Genomic DNA, 19,923 nt, shown 5'->3' on the forward strand with positions numbered 1-19,923 from the left:
AGAATCTACACAGTCATTTATAAATGTCACCTTCACTGCATTATTTCTCTTTCAGCCCTGTTAGAGAGAGTGCAATGCTCTAAAGAAGATAGATGTCGGTCAGCTGCTCAGTGTTCGGGTCAGTTTGTGAGCTTTTACATCAGTTTGTGACGTACTTTAAGATGGGAGAGGGCAAAACCAAAAACAAACTACTAGAATTTTAAAATCCAGCCCTTCTCCTCTCTGTGTCCTCAGCTCCTCTTCATCCAGCAATCTGCTGATCCTGATGCTGTTAAATAGCAGCAATTCTATGGGAATCATCATCCTGTTTTCTTTGCAGACTTGTGGCCTGTAAAACCCTTTGAGATGACAAACTGATTTGAAACTCGGAGCCTTTGGCTACAGTAAAACAGTATTAGAAACTGTTTCTCTTTCTCTTTATATCCGACATGCTTCGGCAATATTGACTTGTGTGTTATTGCCTTTATTGTCAGACTCTCTTTTAGACTCTTTTTGATAAGACTCTGAAGCTGAGGTTTAGACAGTTGCTGCCAATGCTGGAATAGCAACTTTTTCTGCAAGATTTTCTGTTATTGAATCAGACTTTCATGGTCTAAAAGGCTTGCACGCTACGCAGCAACCTCCAGGGCCAAAAACATTTAGAAGTTAAAAAAAAAATGTCAGTTCCACAACAGAACACTTTCAGCTTGCTCGAAAAGGCAGCCGACCTTCATATTTCCAACTTTCCAACAGAAACAAACCTGTTTTCAGCCTGGTACAAAACATTTTTTGGTCTTTGTAGCCAACTTTCTCCTTCACGACAACTATGAGGGGTGTAAATCTTTATTCAACTCACTTATTTAACTTAGTATTAAGGTTTAAAGTCCTGTATAATTAAGAGTAATGGCTGCTTTGAGTGACAGGCATCTGCCCTCACAGGTGGCTCGCCGCTGCATTCAGCCACCATTGCTCCAATTTTTTCTACTAATTCCCAGCTTATCAAAAAATTGAGTCAGGCACCGCTCTTCAGAAACCTCGGGTGATGTCTTGGATATTACACCCATTTATCTCTGTGATTGGCCATATTCTCCTGTCAGGGATTAGATGTTCTAAAGCCCGAAAACAGAGCCAAGAGGAGGTGGAGAAGTCTAATTTTCTCTCACACCACTTGAATTACAATATGCTGAAAGGTTATTATGCCCATTGAAGCCAAAGCATGCAACCTAACCAGAGTTTAAAGGACACATTCCCTCTTAAATGTTTACATCGCTGCTTCTAGACCAAAAGGACATTTTGTCCTGAAACATCTGATCAAACAAACACTCATCCCATTGTGCTCTGACCTGCATCACCAGGCTCCCCGGCGTTAGATCCTCTGTTATCTCTGTGCTGTAGTCGCCTCGTCCGAACACCGGCGGGTTGTCGTTTAGGTCCGTCACGTTGATGATGACCGTGGTGATGTCACTGAGGGACGGCTTGCCCCGCGTTCCCTCCACAGATAGGTAGTACTCCCGGGAAACTTCAAAGTCAAGCGGGGCGATAAGGGTCAGCAGGCCTGCAAGAGCAGATTAAAAACTGTGAGAAGATGCAGTATAGATTTTACATGTTTGTACATTAAACCCCTTTCGAAATAGAAAACACACTCTGGACTGAATGTGTGATCTTTCCCACCTCTGATACCTTTGATTTACTTTGGTATAAAACATCACAGAGAGACCAGGCTGCTGTGTGCTCTGATGTAATGCTCTGGGATTTGTTTGAGGTGATGAAATCTTCGACTTTTAAACAGTTACCTCTGATATACAACACAGGAACAAAATTCACTAAATGTACAAAGCTGCCGAGCTCACCTCATGAGCCAAATACTCATAAAACATAAAATATGTGCAGCGTGTGCTTTTACACTCCTGTCAGGTCCTTCATTACAAATACATTTTGCATCGCTGAACACTCTTCAAAGATACAGAACTTTGATTTAAATTCAAGTCAAGACCTCTGTCTTTGTGAGAACTACCTAATGCATGAGATAATATAAAACATAGCACTTCATTAAACTTTCTATAGCTTTTTAATTACTTATCACAGCAAGAAGCCACAAAACTGTGTGATGTTTGAAAACAGCCTGCATCATTAAAGAAAAAAAAATCTTCAAATAGTTTGTTTTGTAAAACCAACGGTCTTAGAGTCAAATATACATAATTCATAACTGTATTTCTCACATTTAAGAAGATTGAAAAAGTGAATTTATGTTTTAATTGATTAATATCTTAAATTAGGTATTAAAGTAGCTTCAGATTATTTTCTGTTGAATTAATAATCAAGTGGCTTATTTTCTGCATTTTGTAGCACAATAACTTCAGTATGTTAAAAAAAACAGGAACTATCGTGTTAAGACACTGAGCATGTTTTATTGTTATCACCCGGTTGTTAGCATTTTAATGTCGATAAAATATGTTTACATATCAGTCTCAATTCATTTTTTTTTTTTTTTCAAGAGGCTTTTTCATCAAGTGAAGATCAAAGTGCATCTGAATGGAAGAAAAAGAAAAAGAAAAGAAAAGAAAAGAAAAGAAAAGAAAAGAAAAGAAAAGAAAAGAAAAGAAAAGAAAAACATGGCAGCCTGGTCACAAATTTTATCAAATCACAGCTAAACACTAAAATGTGTTTCTGAAAGCATTTGAGGCAAGAAATAAGGTAAGGCAGTAACATAATCTTGATTCATATTTAATCCGCGCTGTTTAATCTTTAATCATAAATGGTTGTGATCGGCTGGTTCAGGATCAAGCCTGGAGGAAATCTGTCCAAATGGGAGATTGACCAGAAACATCTGCCAGAGCAAATAAAACATGAACTTTATGGATTTGACTGGTTTCCAGGCCGAAAGAAAATGCAGCAAGGAAGAGTTGAAATGGAATCAACTTCAGGAGAAATGCAACCTGACGTCATGCTGCGGTGGCCAATCTCATAACCACAAACAGCATCATGTAAAAACAAGTTTAGTCACTTGATTAGGCCTTGTGAAACATTTTTTAACACACCGTTTTCGATCTGCCAATGTGTTGTTTTTTTTTTCAATCACCCATAGGACCTGGCACACTAGCAGTGTAACGAGATGCTCACACACAGGCTGTCCTCCTGTCAAAACGTTAATATAGGTTGTGTGTACAGGCAGCGAAAAATGAGCTATATTCATGAATTCCACTGTCTGCTGTAATGCAGCCACCGCTATCTTGTTGATGTGATAGCGATTGAAAGCCAAGTGAAGTTTAAAAGGGGCAGATTCCCACAGTCAGCAGATGGCTGGATTGGTGGATGGGTCAAACAAGCAGCATACTTTCACCCAGGAGAGCGGGATTCGCATCCCATGTGACAACAAAAGTAAACAATTTCTAACTTAAGTCACATTGTTTACGTAAGTTACGTTTTTCAATGTAACTTAAATTTTTTTACGTAAATTGCGGCAGTTACGGGATCCTTGTAACTACCTAATTTCCGCTTATTACGCTCATTTATTTACTGTATAAATAGTCTTTTATAAAGCCTTACCAGAAGTTTTTTGCCGTAAACATAAGGTCAGTTAGCCTGGGTATACCCATACTGCCTTGCACGCTCGATTTCATTTCGAACTGTGAAAGGGTCTGGAAACTACGGCCGTTTCTTAGCCCTGTTTTAGGGATTCAATCACAGAATGGGGAGGGACAGCAAGACGATGTCGCGTACTACTCGACAGATGGAGGCTTGTAGTTTTGTAGTTTTCTTACGGATCCAACATGGCTGCAGCAGACACGAAACTCTCTTTGGATCTAGCTGTAGACGCCGTTTTAAATAGTTTAGAGCGAAAGTTGATCTTAAAAGAAGAACAACAATTGACTTTACACTACTGTTTCACCGCGAAAAAGGATGTTTTAGCCTTGCTTCCGACAGGATTTGGCAAAAGCCTAATCTACCAACTAGCCCCGCTGTCGCTCACTGCTGTAACGCCGGTGATCTCGCTACGAGCCAGGGGACAGCGGAGCCGCCAAGAGACCCGCAGCAGTTCGTCTGTTCGTTCGACCATAAAATCAGTGGATGTGTGAGGCTGAATGACATGAGGGGGAATAAGGCGTAAAAATAAATAATTTGCAGAAAGCCAGAACTGGAGAAGCAAGGCAGCAAGCAACACTCTCTCACAGACACACACACGCACACACACACCAACACTGTCGGTAGACGGTGAGCAGCCAGAGCCAGAACATGCTGCAGAAAAACGTTGCAGAAGCTGAATTGAGCATTTTAGTCTGAAAGTAGAGATGGGCTATGTAAATATCCATTTATGTCGCTTTACATACGTCATCTGGTATAATTGATACGACTGGCTAAGAGCAACGTACAGACCAATAAACGGCTCTGGAGGATCGTAAACCACACCTCCTCTACGAAAAAATGAATGGCTGGTGTCCAGACTAATCTCATTTGTGATTAGTCTGGCGTTAGCCAGGCTAAAGGTCAGTGGTTTAACAACATAAATCCACAGAAACTGCAGTCTCCTTTTAAAAAAAATGTGTGGTACTGACACACAACCTCTTCTGCCGTTTCTGTTGGAGAACTTGTTGTCACCCAGCATGAGGAACACCATGGAGACACAAACGGGCCATCAAAGTGACGCTCCCACACTGCTGCACAATGCTGCAGTAATGGCTGCAACGCCTGATTTGGTGTGAATGCAGCAATGAACTCAATAACACTCTGTTAGTGTTAACGCTCCATGCACAGCTGAAACTGATGGGAATTGATCCATCATTTGTGTTGGATAAGCGAAAACTGTTATCTGTTATGAGACAAGTGATAGACAAAACACAAAAAAACTGACTTGCATAGAATGCCTCTTACAAAACCAAACAATAATAATTTACAAAAGTCTGCAGCTAAAGAAGCCCAGGTCCAGCTCAGTGACTCACCATCACCATCATTCTTATTCAGACGTTATTCTCCATACATTTACATTCTCCCTGCTGCTTTAAGTTGCACATCATCCGCTCTGTATGTAAACTGCTGCTCCGCCCGACTGAGCATCACATTGAAATGCAGAACGTATATTATGTGGAGCGACAGACGCAACATACTGTTTAAAATGGATGTTCACAGGGTTCAGACTCGGTGCTTTGGATGATAATATCCACCATAAGTCAAACATGCACCGTGTGTGTGTGGCATCATGTGACATATGTAGTGAACCCTCACTTCTGTCAGCTCAGTGGAGCCGTGAGTTTACCCTTTCAGAGGAGATAAATCTCTGCACAGCTGGCTGCTGTCTGCGTCTGTTATCTGTCACACATACTGTGAAGTTTTAACCTCAATTTACGGTGGCGATAAAAGAAGCGTCAGAGTCCTTAAGGGGATAAATTGTGTCATGTCCACTTTTCTTTGACTGTTATTGAGTCACTTCTTTTAGAAATGGTTTGAAGTCATCATTTATCTGACCTCCTGTAAACCTTCTTAACGGTAACAGATCAACCTTTTCACCTCCTGTGCCGGAGCAGAGGGGTGAGATTGAATGTTTGGAGTAGAAAGACATATAGCCGAGCTAAAGGTCTGACACAGAACACACACACTGTTGTCTTTTAAGTGAAGATCAGGGAAGATAGGACTGATTTGCAAGTTGTAGAGCTGGAAAGATTAGTTCATCAATCAGTTGATTAGGAAATTGCAGCATCAATAATTAACTGATAATTAAATCCATTTTCATGCAGAAATGCTGAACATCCCCTGGTTACAGTGACTTCACTGTGAGAGTTTAAATTTTCTTTTGTTTTTGATTATTGTTAGTTGAATATTTTTAGGCTTTGGACTTTTGGTCAGACAAAAAACTGCTATATAAAGATGCTGACATTGAACTTTTAGAGATTGTGATCGGTAAATTAAAGATTTTAAAGGATAAGTCTGGTCAGCATTGAGCAATAACGCACTAAAACAGAGTGTTCATTGAATGTGCTCAGGTTTTGGATGAACTGAAAATTTCCAACTAATGAAGATGAACATGAGCAACACACACACACACACACACACACACACACACACCGTGCATTACAGCATCCAGCATGCACACTTTTAGACTTTGACTTTGACAAAAACTTTGACTTGGACATTGCAGTCACATCTGTAACTGAAAATAGTCCCGAAAAAACGCACTTTTTCTTTCTGCTGGAGTAAGTAGTAGTGCCATGATTATTGTTTATGAAAATATATATCTGGGAGGCAATTTTAAAATGTATATCTTCAGTAGGAACCAATGGGTTTTGAGTCGAGAGGAGGGAAGTCAGACAGTTTTGAGAAACTGACAAACACGTTGTTGGTTTTTGCTTTTGTCCGGATAGGTAAACATTAAACCCAAAGGAGGAAAAAAAAGAATCAGATGTCAGAAATTACATTTATTACTTATGTTAACAGCAGCATGTTGGGACAAACACACTGAAGAGTAGCAGCCTATTATACTTTATTTTTTAAACTTTTTTATTCTTTCTCTGTTTGGGTTTACACGTCTCAGTCTCATTCCGTTTGTAAAAACCTGACTCACTCGTAAACCTCCGTCTAAATCATGCCTCTCAGTTGCCAACAAACGAAATCTAACACTGTAATTTGTGCTGTGATGATCCATCTGGATGTTTGGACAGTGAATTTGTTGTATTACACTATGCTGGTCTGAGGGGACAGGATACCTCTGTTAGTGAACTCATTATAGTGGATCTGTCGACTCACATCCAGCAGAGTGTGTGGGTGAGACGCGCAGCCTGTTTTCTTGGGCTGCCAGCCAGTCTGCTGAGCCGCTCTTCATTAAGATAAAACAAAATGAGCTCCAACGAAAACAAGCATCTTCCATTCCCCTCCAACGAAACACCTCCAGGTTTCAACAAGTAAATAATTTGCATCTCGCTGCACAAATCTCACTTTTTAATGGGATCCAAGGAGTCACAAAGATTTTTTATCTTTATTTTTTTTTCCTCTATCAATGTCCTGCTCAGGGTGATTTTGATGACTAATAAGAACAGAAACAGTGGTTTCTACATTAATAATTACATCTGAGTCAAATCTGAGTCACAGGCTCTGATTCAAAGCATCTCACAACCCAGTGACTCTCCCTGGTTCGTGTAAGGTCAGCGTGGGAATTTTAGGGTATAAGAGAGCCATTTTATGGTTCTATTGTGATTCTTTAAACTGAATTCAACGGTTCAGTTTTTTATTTCATATGACTCATGTGATTGCAGTCCGTCTTTGTATCCACATGATTCTCTCACTGAAGCTTGCTTCTTTCTTTCTTTCTTTCTTTCTGTAGCTTTAATGATGCAGGGAGAATGACGGCTGATTACACTGTAACTTCAGCTGGTATTATCACAGGGGAGTGAGTGTTTATTACGGTGGCCCTGAGAGCTCACAGTGCTGCAACTTAGGAAAACACATGGAAATACACAAAACACAAGCAAATTGAGAAAACATCTTCATCAAAATGGCAACACAAGCGCAGACCACAACATAACACGATAATAAAATGCGTTGCAAATAGATCAGAACACAACAGAAGTGCTTTTAGATGACACTTAAAAGTGATGCACACGTCTGGACACACTTGTCATCACGTTATTTCATGATAATAATATTTTCATTTTATAACATGATATATAGCATTAGCCCGCTAGCTCATATCAATCACATTGCAGTTAAAAAAATAAAATAAATTAATGATACACGTTTTAGTTGGTCTCTTTCAACGGCACAGAGTTGGTCTTGGTCTTGGTCGCCTGCTCACGTTAGCACGCTATCGATTGCCAGCTAACATTAACATGCTATTGATCACCGGCTAATGTTGACATGCTATTGATCGCCGGCTAACGGCACGTAAGACATGAATGTAAAGTCACGCTGTTCAGATAATCATACCAAAGCACCAGAGAAGCAGTGTCTGGAAGGTTTTTCTATTCAAAGACGACAAAACTACAGGTAAAAGGTGCACCTCCATCAATTTGTTTTTATAGACTTATTCAATTTGCCCATTAAGAAACCAGAGGGGTTTGTGATAACTAAATCTGAGCTGCTACAGCGGCCAACTGAAGTTCTGTCTCCAGAGCTGATGTCCGTTCTCTTCCAAGTTAAGTATCATAGCGGTCAGACTGTGGGCTGTGCTACTAATACTTCTCTCATTTGAGGTCTAAGGGGAAGAAACAATAATGTGGATATTGTTTTTCACACGGACATAGTATAACAGCTTTGTTCTACTTTAAGATTCAATTGGTGCTCTTTTAATTATATAGTCTGGAAATCTACTGCTTATCTAAATAAACCAACTGCTAGTAATCCAACAAGATCTCCAACCTAAACTACAGAATAGTTTGTTCCTCAACATCACCCATAATAACACATATGAGCATTTCATGGTACAGAGCGAGTGTTAGCTCGCCCCGAGCGTGAATACCGCCATTTAAACTCTGCAACGGCGTCATTCATTGTTATAACACCCGCTAAAGGGCGATGGAGGACAGTCATTTTGCTCCCTGTACAAACAACCTATGGGGTCGTTTTTTGAGGGGAGAACCGTCTCAATAATCACATAACAGTAGTAAATTTAATCAAGTAGTCGTAAGTGCGTTTCTTCTGCAGATTTTCTATGAATTTGGGTAAAATTTACAATGCATTTGGATGGAGACTATAGAAAAAGTTGTTTGCTGTGTTTGCACGAAGCGAGTGAAGCAGCAGAGGCACGGAAAACAATAAGTGGAGCGCCAATATCAACCGTTTTGATTTATTGCAATTATTCACACAGTATATTTCCTGTTACACAAGCTCCCAGGATGCTTTAGAATTGATTTTAACCTTGGTGCTGAACCTTGCAAAAGTTGAAAATGCCGACTGAAGCTGCTGACCTCCAACATGAAGTCAACTTCTGGCAAAAAATCCACTTTATTTCCATTTTAGTTTTTATAAACAAACAGACGGATCCAGCATTGTTTTATTCCCTGAAAAAAACTCTTGGCACTGATGTTCCCTCAACCTTTAACTCTGCCTTTTTGTTCTCTGTGTACATAATTCCCACAGTCCAGCAATTTCTCTCCACACACACACACACACACACACACACACACACACACACACACACACACACACTGTTATTCTGAGAGCAGAAACCACCAGAGGCAGACATTCTTCTTTGTAGCAGTCATGTTTGTGCAGATAATTATGCTAATGTCAGAGATTTATTGTGTCACTTAATCCTGTTAAAATTCTGCATGTTGTGTCTTTAACGCAAACAGAGATATGGTTTATGTACATCAGCTTGTATACGTCTGTGTGCGCTCGCGGCTGCAAGCTTTCTGTCAATAAGGGGCTCGTATCGCTGTTTAGTGTTTTGCTCAAAGCAGTCTGAGCTCATGCTGCACAGCGTGATGCGACTTCTCAGGAAGAGGACACGTATCAGGTGGAGGTGATTTGTCATTGTCAACATAATGACTTCGCTTCCCACGTCTGTCATTGTGCGCACACACACACACACACACACACACGCTCACACGCAGGTCTAAGAACTCAAACTGAAGTTTCTTATAAGAAGTTTTAAGTGCAAAAAGTAACTTATTAAAAAACCCGGATTTAAAACTAAAAGACAGAAAGCTTTTCTTGGACAATTATAAGGCTCTCGTACTCAAACAAACTGATTTGTACATGTGACTTTCAGTAATATAGTTTATTCCCTATGACCTCTGCATCTACAGTCTCTGATACACTTGAAAACGTGACGTGCATACTTTCCTAGAAAATGTCCCTGCTTTTATGGTGTAAAACCTAAAAAGATCCCCATAAAGAAGGACACGTTCAGACTGAAAACAGCCGTGTTGTTTCACATACTGCGGAGGCGATGAAGTAGAAATTCCAGTTTCAGTAACAGATCTGTGAGTTTAAAGACTTGTCAGATGCCAAAATAGTCACTAAGTTATCTTTATCATCTCAGTAGGGATTCATGTCACAAACTCATCTAGCAGAAATGTGCATTTTTAGCCAAGTCACTAGGAAAAAAACGTTGGCCGTTCCTGCAAACCACATTACATTGATATGAGTGTCACAGTCTGCAAAGGGAGGAGATTGGGGTGGTTGGATGGCTTAAACAGACACTAGTGTTATGTTAAGTTTATCCAAAAAATAACTTCTGTATGCAAATATGCTACATTACACGCAACGTTCTATGATATCATGCATCCAGTTTTATCCCCACCAAATCTTTATTGAATCTATGTCCAGTAGTTAATGTTTTTAACCCTGAACATCATCTGGTTCCTAACTTTAACCATGCAGTTTTGCTGCCTAAACATAATCAAGTATTTTTTGTTTCAATTCACATCATAACTGGATGTTTAAAACTGTGAATCAACGATCAGTTGAGAAACTTCGAAAGCCAACGTATCTGTACAATGCCACCATTTCATTCACGCTATCATTACACAGTGACGGAGAGAATGGTGGGGATGACGTGCAGTGAAGGGAACTCAGACCAATTCAGAACCGATGAGGTCTCGCATAAGTGGTATGCACTCTACCAGTGAGCCACAGGGCCCCACTTCAACGCCAACATTTATTCTGACACTTTCTGCAAACATTTCTGTCAGCTGCTCACATCAGCAGGACACCGTGCAGACTGTACAAATGAAGCCCAAATTAATGATTCTGCAGACATGTAAACGACAACAGCACACTTGCATATGCAGGAACAGATCCTTAACTCTCATTAAAGTGTACTAAGTCTTCCTTAATGCTATACTTACTAATCATGCAAAGCAACACCTTTTTAATTTCACTTTTAACATGATGTAGTCATTAAAAATGTGTACATCATGCTCACTCTTTGTGTACTGTGTGCTCCTCGTCACTGTGGGATGTCAGCTGGTACGACACTTAACTTTCAGCTGCAGAGATATGTGGACTGTCACACACTTCCCTGTGAGTCAGCGGCACATTACACTGTCACGTCGGGTAAAGCCTCGTCCATCTGCCACCTGCAGTAAGAAATGACAAACTGCGGCGTGTCTTCTGATCCGGGGCTAGCGGGAGATTTACTGATTAAAACTGCGTTGTTAACGGCGGCCTTGGAGAGGCGGCCTGATGACGCATGGCTTCCATAATTTATTTAATAGTTTTGAATTATTCTGTGGACATCAAAAAACAAAACTCATAAATTATCATCAAACCAGTGAGTCATTCTCTTTCCAACATGCAGTGGTGAAAAAAAAGAAAGAAAACTATTGATTAAAAATTAACCTTTACAAAAACAAGGACAACTTTAGTCTGAACTGCTCACTGAGGAGTTTTATTCAACTTGCACTTGCTCTCAACCAGGGAGCTTAACTTATTCTTGTGTTAAAAAGTGCCTTTTAATGAATTTAATTTCCTAAAGTGCGCTTGATGATTTCACTACTTTCCTGTATTTCAGAGTCAGTGTTGAGAACCAAGGTGAACTCAAAACTCAACATGACAAATTCCCTGAAAACAAATCAATAAAGGCATGTTTTTACCCTAATAAACAACCAATTTAAATATAAGCAAATAATTTCTTAATAAAACTCAACAATTTGAATCTTAAAACCTTTAAGTTACACATTTATTCATGTGTAAAGGCTGTTTGGAGCCGTGTGTCCCTGAATACGATTGCGCTTGCTTAAAGCAAAAGTTCACATTGAGAAATATGCTTATTTGCTTTTTGTGAGATGAGTGCAACAAGTTTTACAAAGTGTGTGTGTGTGTGTGTGTGTGTGTGTGTGTGTGCTGGTTATACTGGGTTCTGTATGAATTTTCCTTCCTGACATGTCTACACACAGATGCTGAGCGTGCATGTCAGGCTGGTTGAGACACTGTGAAAGAGCTTCACACATGGACAGGGAAGTAATTTGGTTTGTTTTGGTCGTGACACTCGATACTTTCAGTGGAAATTCGAAAGAAACTCAGTGTTTACTCAGTGTTAACTCAGTGTCCTTGTTTACTAGTTCAGTTCCCGGCTGTATGTAACTACACACTGAGAGGGTAAACAAGGAAAAGCTGATCAGGGGATTTATTGATTAATGCAAGCTATACAGAGAGAAAACACAGCTTGTTTTCCTCAGCCACATTTAAAGGCATCAGAGCAGTTTTACAAAGCAAATGAAGGATTTATCACTTTTAAAATAAGTTCAAGTTCAGTTCTAGTTCAACTGCTGCTATTCATTTTACTTTGTAGAAAGAAACAGCAAAAACAGACATTATCGTCATTTCCAACAATCCATACACAGATCATTGGTTACGAAAGTTTCCCTTAGAAAAAGTAACCAAAAAGAAGCTTAAAATTAAATATGGAAATAGAAATATATTTCTGTCAGAATCACTTTATTCTACAGGTCTCATTTAAAACGTTGCCAAAAAGTGTTTGCGCTAACCCGATCCTGTTAAAAACATTAAATTCTGCTCCTCAGCAACACTGTGAAGCCATGATTGATTCTGCTGAGAAGAACAGTCACGTGACAAATATTCACTGAAAATCTGTTTACACAGAGCAGAGAGGAGAGGACAGGAGAGGCTGGAAACTTGCAAGTACTTCAATATAGTATATGTGGAAACCCACTTCATTTTATTACCAGTATTTATGACACTTGTGGGCACTTGGAAAGGTGTTTATATATAATATATATATTTTTAGAAAAAACCAACTTCCGTTTTTTCTTTTTTTATGATTTCTGTCATTCTGTTATTCTGCACAAAGACATGTTTGAGTTGTTCACACTTCTAGCCATGATTGAGCTGAGTCCATAGAGCTGCAGGACTTATAGATTTTATATATATATTGTACATATTGCAGTGAAAAACAAGGCTCTACTGAGTAAAATATAAAACGAGTCTGCTGAAACTGCTTGTTGGGGTTCAGAGGGTTGATTTAAATTTTTGTTCTTCTAGTGCAACTTGAATAAAAACACATCTGCCACATATCTTACATTTTCCCACCAGTGCCTGTTTATTTATCCAGCAGTCTGAGATTCTGATCGCTTTTCAAACTTTTGAAACTCTCTTTGCTCCCCCCGAATAATGAAAGGAATGCAGTGGACAGTGATCAATGGTTGCGGTTCTTCTGACCAGCTGCCCTTTAATGATTTATTGGCAGGAAGCAGTGAGATGGTCCCACACCGTCCAAAGGGGCAGACTGCAGCTCACTCCAAAGTTTTTAAACCCAGCAGGGGACGGAGAACGTAAGAAGAAACTCTTAAACTACTTAAATTCAAATCAGAAGCTCAGCTCTGACTTTTATGAAAGTAGTTAAATGTTCATTTATCAAAACAAACAAAAGGAATGATTCATTCTGTTCCCTCAAGCATAAGACTGAATCATAATATTGATATTATTTTAAATGGGAAAGTTTGGTGAAAGAGAAGATTAAGTCTTTTAGAGCTAAAAATTATTAAATTAAATGACTAATTGAGAGTGGCATCCAGCTTGGATGGGCTCTAGGTGTTGCAGTAACACACAAAATGTTACAATTATTATTATTATTTTAAGAAACTACTAATTACTGTAAAGCTACTACATAAATGCTGAGCTGAGTGGAAGCCTTAGGGCACCTGGGAGGTAAATTTAATTAATTTAAAGCAGTTCTGCTTTTATGTTTGTTTCCAGCTTTGTGCTGGTTTATAGAGTTCTTATTCAATCAATTTTAGCATCTGTCCTGGTCTCCTGGGTTAAGAAGATTACAGTTAGGAGACAAAGTTACAGCATTTTTCATACTGCACTTTGCAACCTTGATGTTAATATTTCTTGTTGTTTATGGTTTATTTCTCCTACATGGTGCAGCTTGACTCCCATTTTTTCGTTCTAGTGTGGACAGAAACATTTAGTAAAATGAAGGTCACAGGGACAGATTTTTTTGAATCGGAGGGAGCGCAATTCATCAAAATATGTGTACACGTGTAGAGGGGTCCTGAGTCTGGATGTCTGGCTTTGTGTCCACCTTAGACAAATTTAAAGGGCAGTACAATCCCTCAGAACCACAAAAGACGATATACAACTGTTCTCACAGGATGAGTAAGTGTTATTCTCCATGATGAATAAACTGACCTTTAAAATCATCGCTTTGGCCATTTAATATAAAATAATGCATCTTGTGAAAGCTGGTCTTATTTGTTTGGAGGTGGCTGGAGACGGATAAAAACATTTCTTACCTGATCGTTTGTCCAGCAGGAAGCGTCCGTCCTCGTTGCCGGACACGATACGGTAGATGGGATCCGGCCCTCTGTCGTCTCGCGTCAGGGCGGAGACACTCAGCACCTCCGACCCGACCGCTAAGGATTCTGGGAGCTGAGCGGTGTACTCCGAGTTCAGGAAGACGGGCTGGTAGTCATCCAGGGAGACCACGTCCACAGTCACAGTGGCGACAGAGTAGAGGTGGCGAGGCAGGCCGCGGTCGGTGGCCTTCACCTTCAGCTCAAAGGTGGGCGGGGTGTCGGGGGTCAGGGGCCGCTCCAGACGCAGGATCCCCGAAAACTCGTCCAGGGAGAAGTAGCCGCTGTCGCCCGCCAGGAGGGAGTACTTCACCTCAGAGTTTATACCTGCAGGAGAAAATAAATAACATCTAACATGTCATTTGATTCTTCAGCCATGTGACCTGAGTGTGAGCTGCGTGTCTGACGTGGTGCTGCACCACACCTGGATTCTTTTGGTTGAGAGAGAAAACAAATTGCTACCGTTATGAAAACCACATCTGGATTTCCACAGGGTGTGTTTACGATAAAAAACGTTTCTTCACTTTCAACTCTGTGATTAAAAGATTAGAAACATGTTGAGATGTTGATGTTCAAGAAGCTTTTATGCATGTGCCAAAGACTGATTAAATTAATTCATACTCTTCCTTGTATCTAGTTGGGTTTTTTCTGCTACTACAGAAGGTCACAAGCCACAAGTGCGCACAGGGTTTAATGAATAAAATGTCAACGTCATAGCAACATTATTTTGATAAAACTCTTTTTTAACAACCTGCAAGTAGCTCCCAGAAGCTGCAATGTTCCTGACAATCTTTCTTCAAATGTATAAATGCACTGGGAGTAAAAACAGCTTTTCGTAAGGAAAGCATAGACACTGCAAAAAAGGTGTGTCTAAAAACAAGATAAAACACTAAATCTGAGGGAAATTATCTTGCTACATGGACAGATAATTTAATTTGACAAGGTTTCTTGAATTAAGATTGTTAAATCTAGAAATAAGCATGTTGAACACTTAAAAAAAAGAAATGAACTCTTAAAACATTATAAATTATCCACCACTTCTAAGGTTTTTTTTTTATCTTGGTAAGAACCAAATAATTTGCAGCGCAGTTTATCTCTGCACATAAAATTTAAATATGTCTTGAGGAAAAGAGTGATGTGGTGGTGGAGGAGGAAAGGACAGAGGGCAAACTTCCCTCCACGACTTTCAGACTTTCATAATCGTCAAATTGCTGTACAGTTCACAGTGAGTCTAGAGTCTTCAAGTTGTTCTGTTGTCACAAACTGACTGACTAACTGATGAAAAAACATGTTCCAAAAATGGATGTTAGCCAGAAACGAGAGCTCCAGGCTGTTTGTATGTAGCAGCAATAAAACAAAGTGGGAAAGAAGGGTTAGGTTTAGGGGGCACATATGTTCCCAAAATACATTGATTCCTGATTCCCTGTCTTTACTATTTTATTGTCTAACCTCGAGGTGCAACAACTACTTTGGTCTGTACTACACAAGCAACCTCTCTCCCAGGTTTCCCCTCGACCCGTCTACTGTGCTTTCATTGGCTGTAGCTCTCAGGCAGACTTCCCAAATGATCCAGATATTTAGCCTGCCGGATATTGAACAGTTCATACATATCGATCCTGGCTCACACAGGCAAGTGTTGAGCCAATGCCTCGTGTTGTGACCAGGAAAAGACATTTAATTTAATTTAAAGAAACGCTACTCAATCTGTGGTGACTCAGCTTGAACGCTTACACAAAGTATTAGCCTCGTTGTTATTATTATTATCAGATAACGAAGAACACAGGTTAATCACCAGCTCTACCTGCTCCCCCATTAAAAACACTCTGCAGCTCACAGGAACAGGGAGTTTTTCTTTAAGAAGTTACAGGCTTAAGCATTTGGGAGCTGCTGTTTTGGGATAATTACACAGACTAATGGGAGTGCCGTGATTAAAGGTCAACGTTTTCAACTCAACAAACAGATGGTGTGGCAAGTTCCAGAGGGAAGAAGTATTTCTGGTGTTAGTGTATTTGCAAAATTAATCGGATGGCGCTACGGTTGAAGGTTGACTTTTAGAATCCTGCTTTTGACAGGATCTGTTTTTTAACTGTTGATTGTTGATGGCATTTTCTCTCTTTCTTCATGTTTCCTGATGCTCTCTGTGAGATGTCCATTATGTGTTTAATGTTCCAACAATAAATCTAATTCTGAAACAGTTTGAAGGAATCTGAGAAAGATGCTAATGATACACATGCATCATATTACAGATTCATCTCTCTTTTCAATCACAAAGAAGGTTGTCAGAACAAAATGTACTACTTTTTTTTCTTAATGTGTTTTTGATACATTTTTTTGGCAAACTAAACATCCCCGAAAAAAAAAGAGTTCATTAGTCACTGTTGTTTGTGAGAAAGTTTCTGCGTAGAGAAAGAGGACAAGCTGCTGCACATCTGAAGGAGTGGCTGACCTGTTCTGTCTGCTCATGTGTGTGTGTGTGTGTGTGTGTGTGTGTGTGTGTGTGTGTGTGTGTGTGTGTTTGTGCGTGTGTGTACCTGTCTGAATTTGTTGATCTCTTTGTATAGACCAGCATGTGTGTTTGTATGTGTATATTAGCAGAATATTTGTATTTGTGGGTGTTTTTCTGCATTTTTATCGATCCTCTTGTGTGAACTGTGATTATTCAAGTGTGAGTAGTGTGTGTGTGTGTGTGTGTGTGTGTATGTGTGTACACACATGCCTGCACTGACTGTGCGCTACATCTGGTTTCAGATGAGGAAACTGCCTGCTTTACTTTACTCTTATCTGACTTTACTGTTTACACCTAAAAAACCAACGAAGCATCAAAGGCAACACATGAATAAAACATTCAAACAGCAGGCAGAAGAGACCGGCTCAGATTTGACTCTGTTTGTTCGCTGCTAAAACACTGAGGTGATTAAAAAAAACTGTGAGATCAAATTGTGTGCTGAAACACACAAACAGAATGACAAATTTGTGAGAGTAAGATTAAAAAAACAAGAGTATAGTATAAATCACAGGAAAGAAGAAAAAAAAATCAAAACACAATGAAAACAAGGACGAGACGAATGAACAAACAAAGAATGGATGAAAGAAGCTGAATCATGCTGGTTATTACTTTCACTAAAACACAACTAAACTAGAAGATATTGTGAGTTTGTTTCAGTTCTCTTATGATGCAGTATGTGAGAAGTAAACATGTAGAGTTTTTGCAGGTATTTAGCAGATATATATATAATACTATGTTCACAGCTTATAGCTTCACCAATGCTGGAATGTTCTGAAATGTAAACTGTTCTTGCAAGATTTTGGCTAATGCTCCTGCTATCTATGTTGCCAGATCTGAAGAGAGAGAGTTGCTGAGACAGAGACTGGTCTCAAACAAAGTCTATTTTCTCCTGATTAGTCAGTTAGAAAAATGCTATTTTTGTATCAGAATGTTCAGAAGACGTGGCCTGTGAAAAAGCAGCTCCTATGTGTACTTTCTGGGACAAAAGCCTGTGCTCACTTTCATTGGAATCAATAGACCTGCTGCTCGTCTCCTAAAAGGGCGTGACAGGAACTAAACCCATGTGACACAGATACAGGAACTGAGTGGTCAGTGAACTGCCTCGGGCAGGACTAATGGTGCATTCACAAGCAAACTCCTCAGGAGTTTAAAAGTCGGTCTTCTGACTTAAGTGTGCATTTTATTGCTCAGAGTGTTAAAAACATCATGTTGCCAGCTGTTTCCAGAGGCAGCTGGAGCTCAGGACGAAGAGCAATTCATCTAATCAGAAAGTTGGTGGTTCAAGTCTGCAGTCTGCATGTCAAAGTGTCTTTATGCAGGATACTGAACTTCAAAGTGCTCCTGATGTCTGTGACATGGAGTGTGAGTGCTTATTGCTCCTGATGAGCAGGTAACACCTTGTTTAGTAGCCTCTGCTGCCAGTGTATGAATGTGTGTGTGAACTAATAAATGCTGACTTGTGTTGTAAAGCTCTCTGAGTTGTGACAGTGACTAAAAAATAAATAAATGCACTTGAAAAGCAAAGAGGTGAGGCATGTCATGTGTTCCAAAATTTTAGCCAACTCTCTGGGTCGTTCTAACGATTTAAGGGGGCGTCCCATTTTTTTTGAGATGATACCTCAGCTTTACTAGATTGGACAGAGAGAATGGAAGATGGAGACAGAGGGAAAGACATGTAGTAAAGGGTCTTCAGGCCGAATTCCAACCCGAGTCCGCCGTGGCAAGGATCAGTCTAAATGGTATGCACTCTACCCGTGAGACCTTCGGGAACTCTTTTATCTGATGATTCTGACACAACAAGATTGCAGCACCCTACATCACAATGTTAATGACAAGGGTAAATAATTTGTGTTTACCCCCGGCTATTCAGATCCGCTCCAAAATGTAACTGGTTATGTCCTAGGCTACACCCTTCCACCAAGTAAAATAAAAACAGAGCCAGTAGTTTTTCTGTAATCCTGCAGACAAACAGACGGACAAACTGAAATCAGCTCTAGATACGAAGTACAGTTCAGGCAACATTAGTTTTGCAGGTATTAGGTGATAAATCAAACTAATTGGACCTGACTATGGTGAGAGATGAAAAGTCTGTGGATCACCAAACAGAAGCTATTAAATTTAAAATAACTGTGATCTAACAAGCAGGGCCAGACGCTAATGCAAACGAGGTGAAGGGGTTAAAATACCTGAGCAGCACGATAAAGTACCAGCACAGCTGGAGGAGCAATCAGGTGGGCGTTTCAGAAAGCAAAACTCTGTTGGGAACGGCTTAGTCTTTTATTATGTTTAGAATTAGTGATATTACAATCATACACTGTACACACACAAAGACGAGCTGTGTATTAGGATTTAGTGGAGTTAAGGATCGCTGATGGCGGGACAGAGGGGGTGTCGCAACATGTTCTGACCTGACAGAAACATTATAATTCTCTCTGTGGTTTTGTGTGTACGTGCAGGTTCACAGTGACATTTAATAGCCTACCTGTGTCCGGGTCCTTGGCGTATATGACGGCGACAGGAGTCCGGACGGTCGTGTTGTCGAACACGGTGACCTCGTAGTGGCTGGACGAGAAGTGAGGTGGGTTGTCGTTCATGTCCTGGATCATCAGCCGGATGTCGGCCTGACACGAGCGCCCGCCGCCGTCAGTCGCCTTCGCCACCAGGTTGTACTCGACCTCCTTCTCGCGGTCCAACATGTAGAAAGTGAACAGCTCGCCTGAGGACAGACGGACACACAGCTGGAGTTATGACAAACAATTTCCCTGTCATGTCAAGTTTAATAAATAAATAATATTAAAATCATTATTTTTTAATGTTTCATTTAACACAATTCATGCCCATTTATTAGCAGCTTACAGATTTAAGGTTTTTTTCAACCACACTAGCAGCTCAGTGAGGCTCATTACACACCAGAAACTAATTTATTGGATGGGTGAAAAATAATGGCTGATTGAATAATGAATAATTTTGATATTCTTAATTAATTCATTCATTCATTCATTCATTAATGATGTGTTATTATTCTACTGTGTTAAACTGTTGAGTCTATTATCTATAATGTCCCTTATTTTATTTTATTTTTTACATTTTCCTCGTTTACATTCTAAATATCATTTAATATTTTCCTCTTGTTTAAATTTTTAAAAATATTAAAACCTGTTTAATTTCTTAAAGCCAATCAAGTGTCAC

At 39.8% G+C, this 19,923-nt stretch overlaps 1 protein-coding gene across 1 annotated transcript in view; it reads right to left on the reverse strand.

Annotated features, from left to right (window-relative positions):
• Nucleotides 1–19,923, reverse strand: part of fat2 (FAT atypical cadherin 2) — a 125,838-nt gene that overhangs the window by 40,753 nt on the left and 65,162 nt on the right. The window contains exons 15-17 of the mRNA XM_059345583.1: nt 19,217–19,450; nt 14,169–14,555; nt 1,323–1,534 (exon numbers count right to left, since the gene is read on the reverse strand). Of these exons, the coding sequence (XP_059201566.1) occupies nt 1,323–1,534; nt 14,169–14,555; nt 19,217–19,450 (833 nt within the window). The remainder of the gene's footprint in view (nt 1–1,322; nt 1,535–14,168; nt 14,556–19,216; nt 19,451–19,923) is intronic.

The sequence above is a fragment of the Centropristis striata genome, chromosome 12 (genome assembly GCF_030273125.1).
Source record: "Centropristis striata isolate RG_2023a ecotype Rhode Island chromosome 12, C.striata_1.0, whole genome shotgun sequence".
NCBI classification, from domain to species: domain Eukaryota; kingdom Metazoa; phylum Chordata; class Actinopteri; order Perciformes; family Serranidae; genus Centropristis; species Centropristis striata.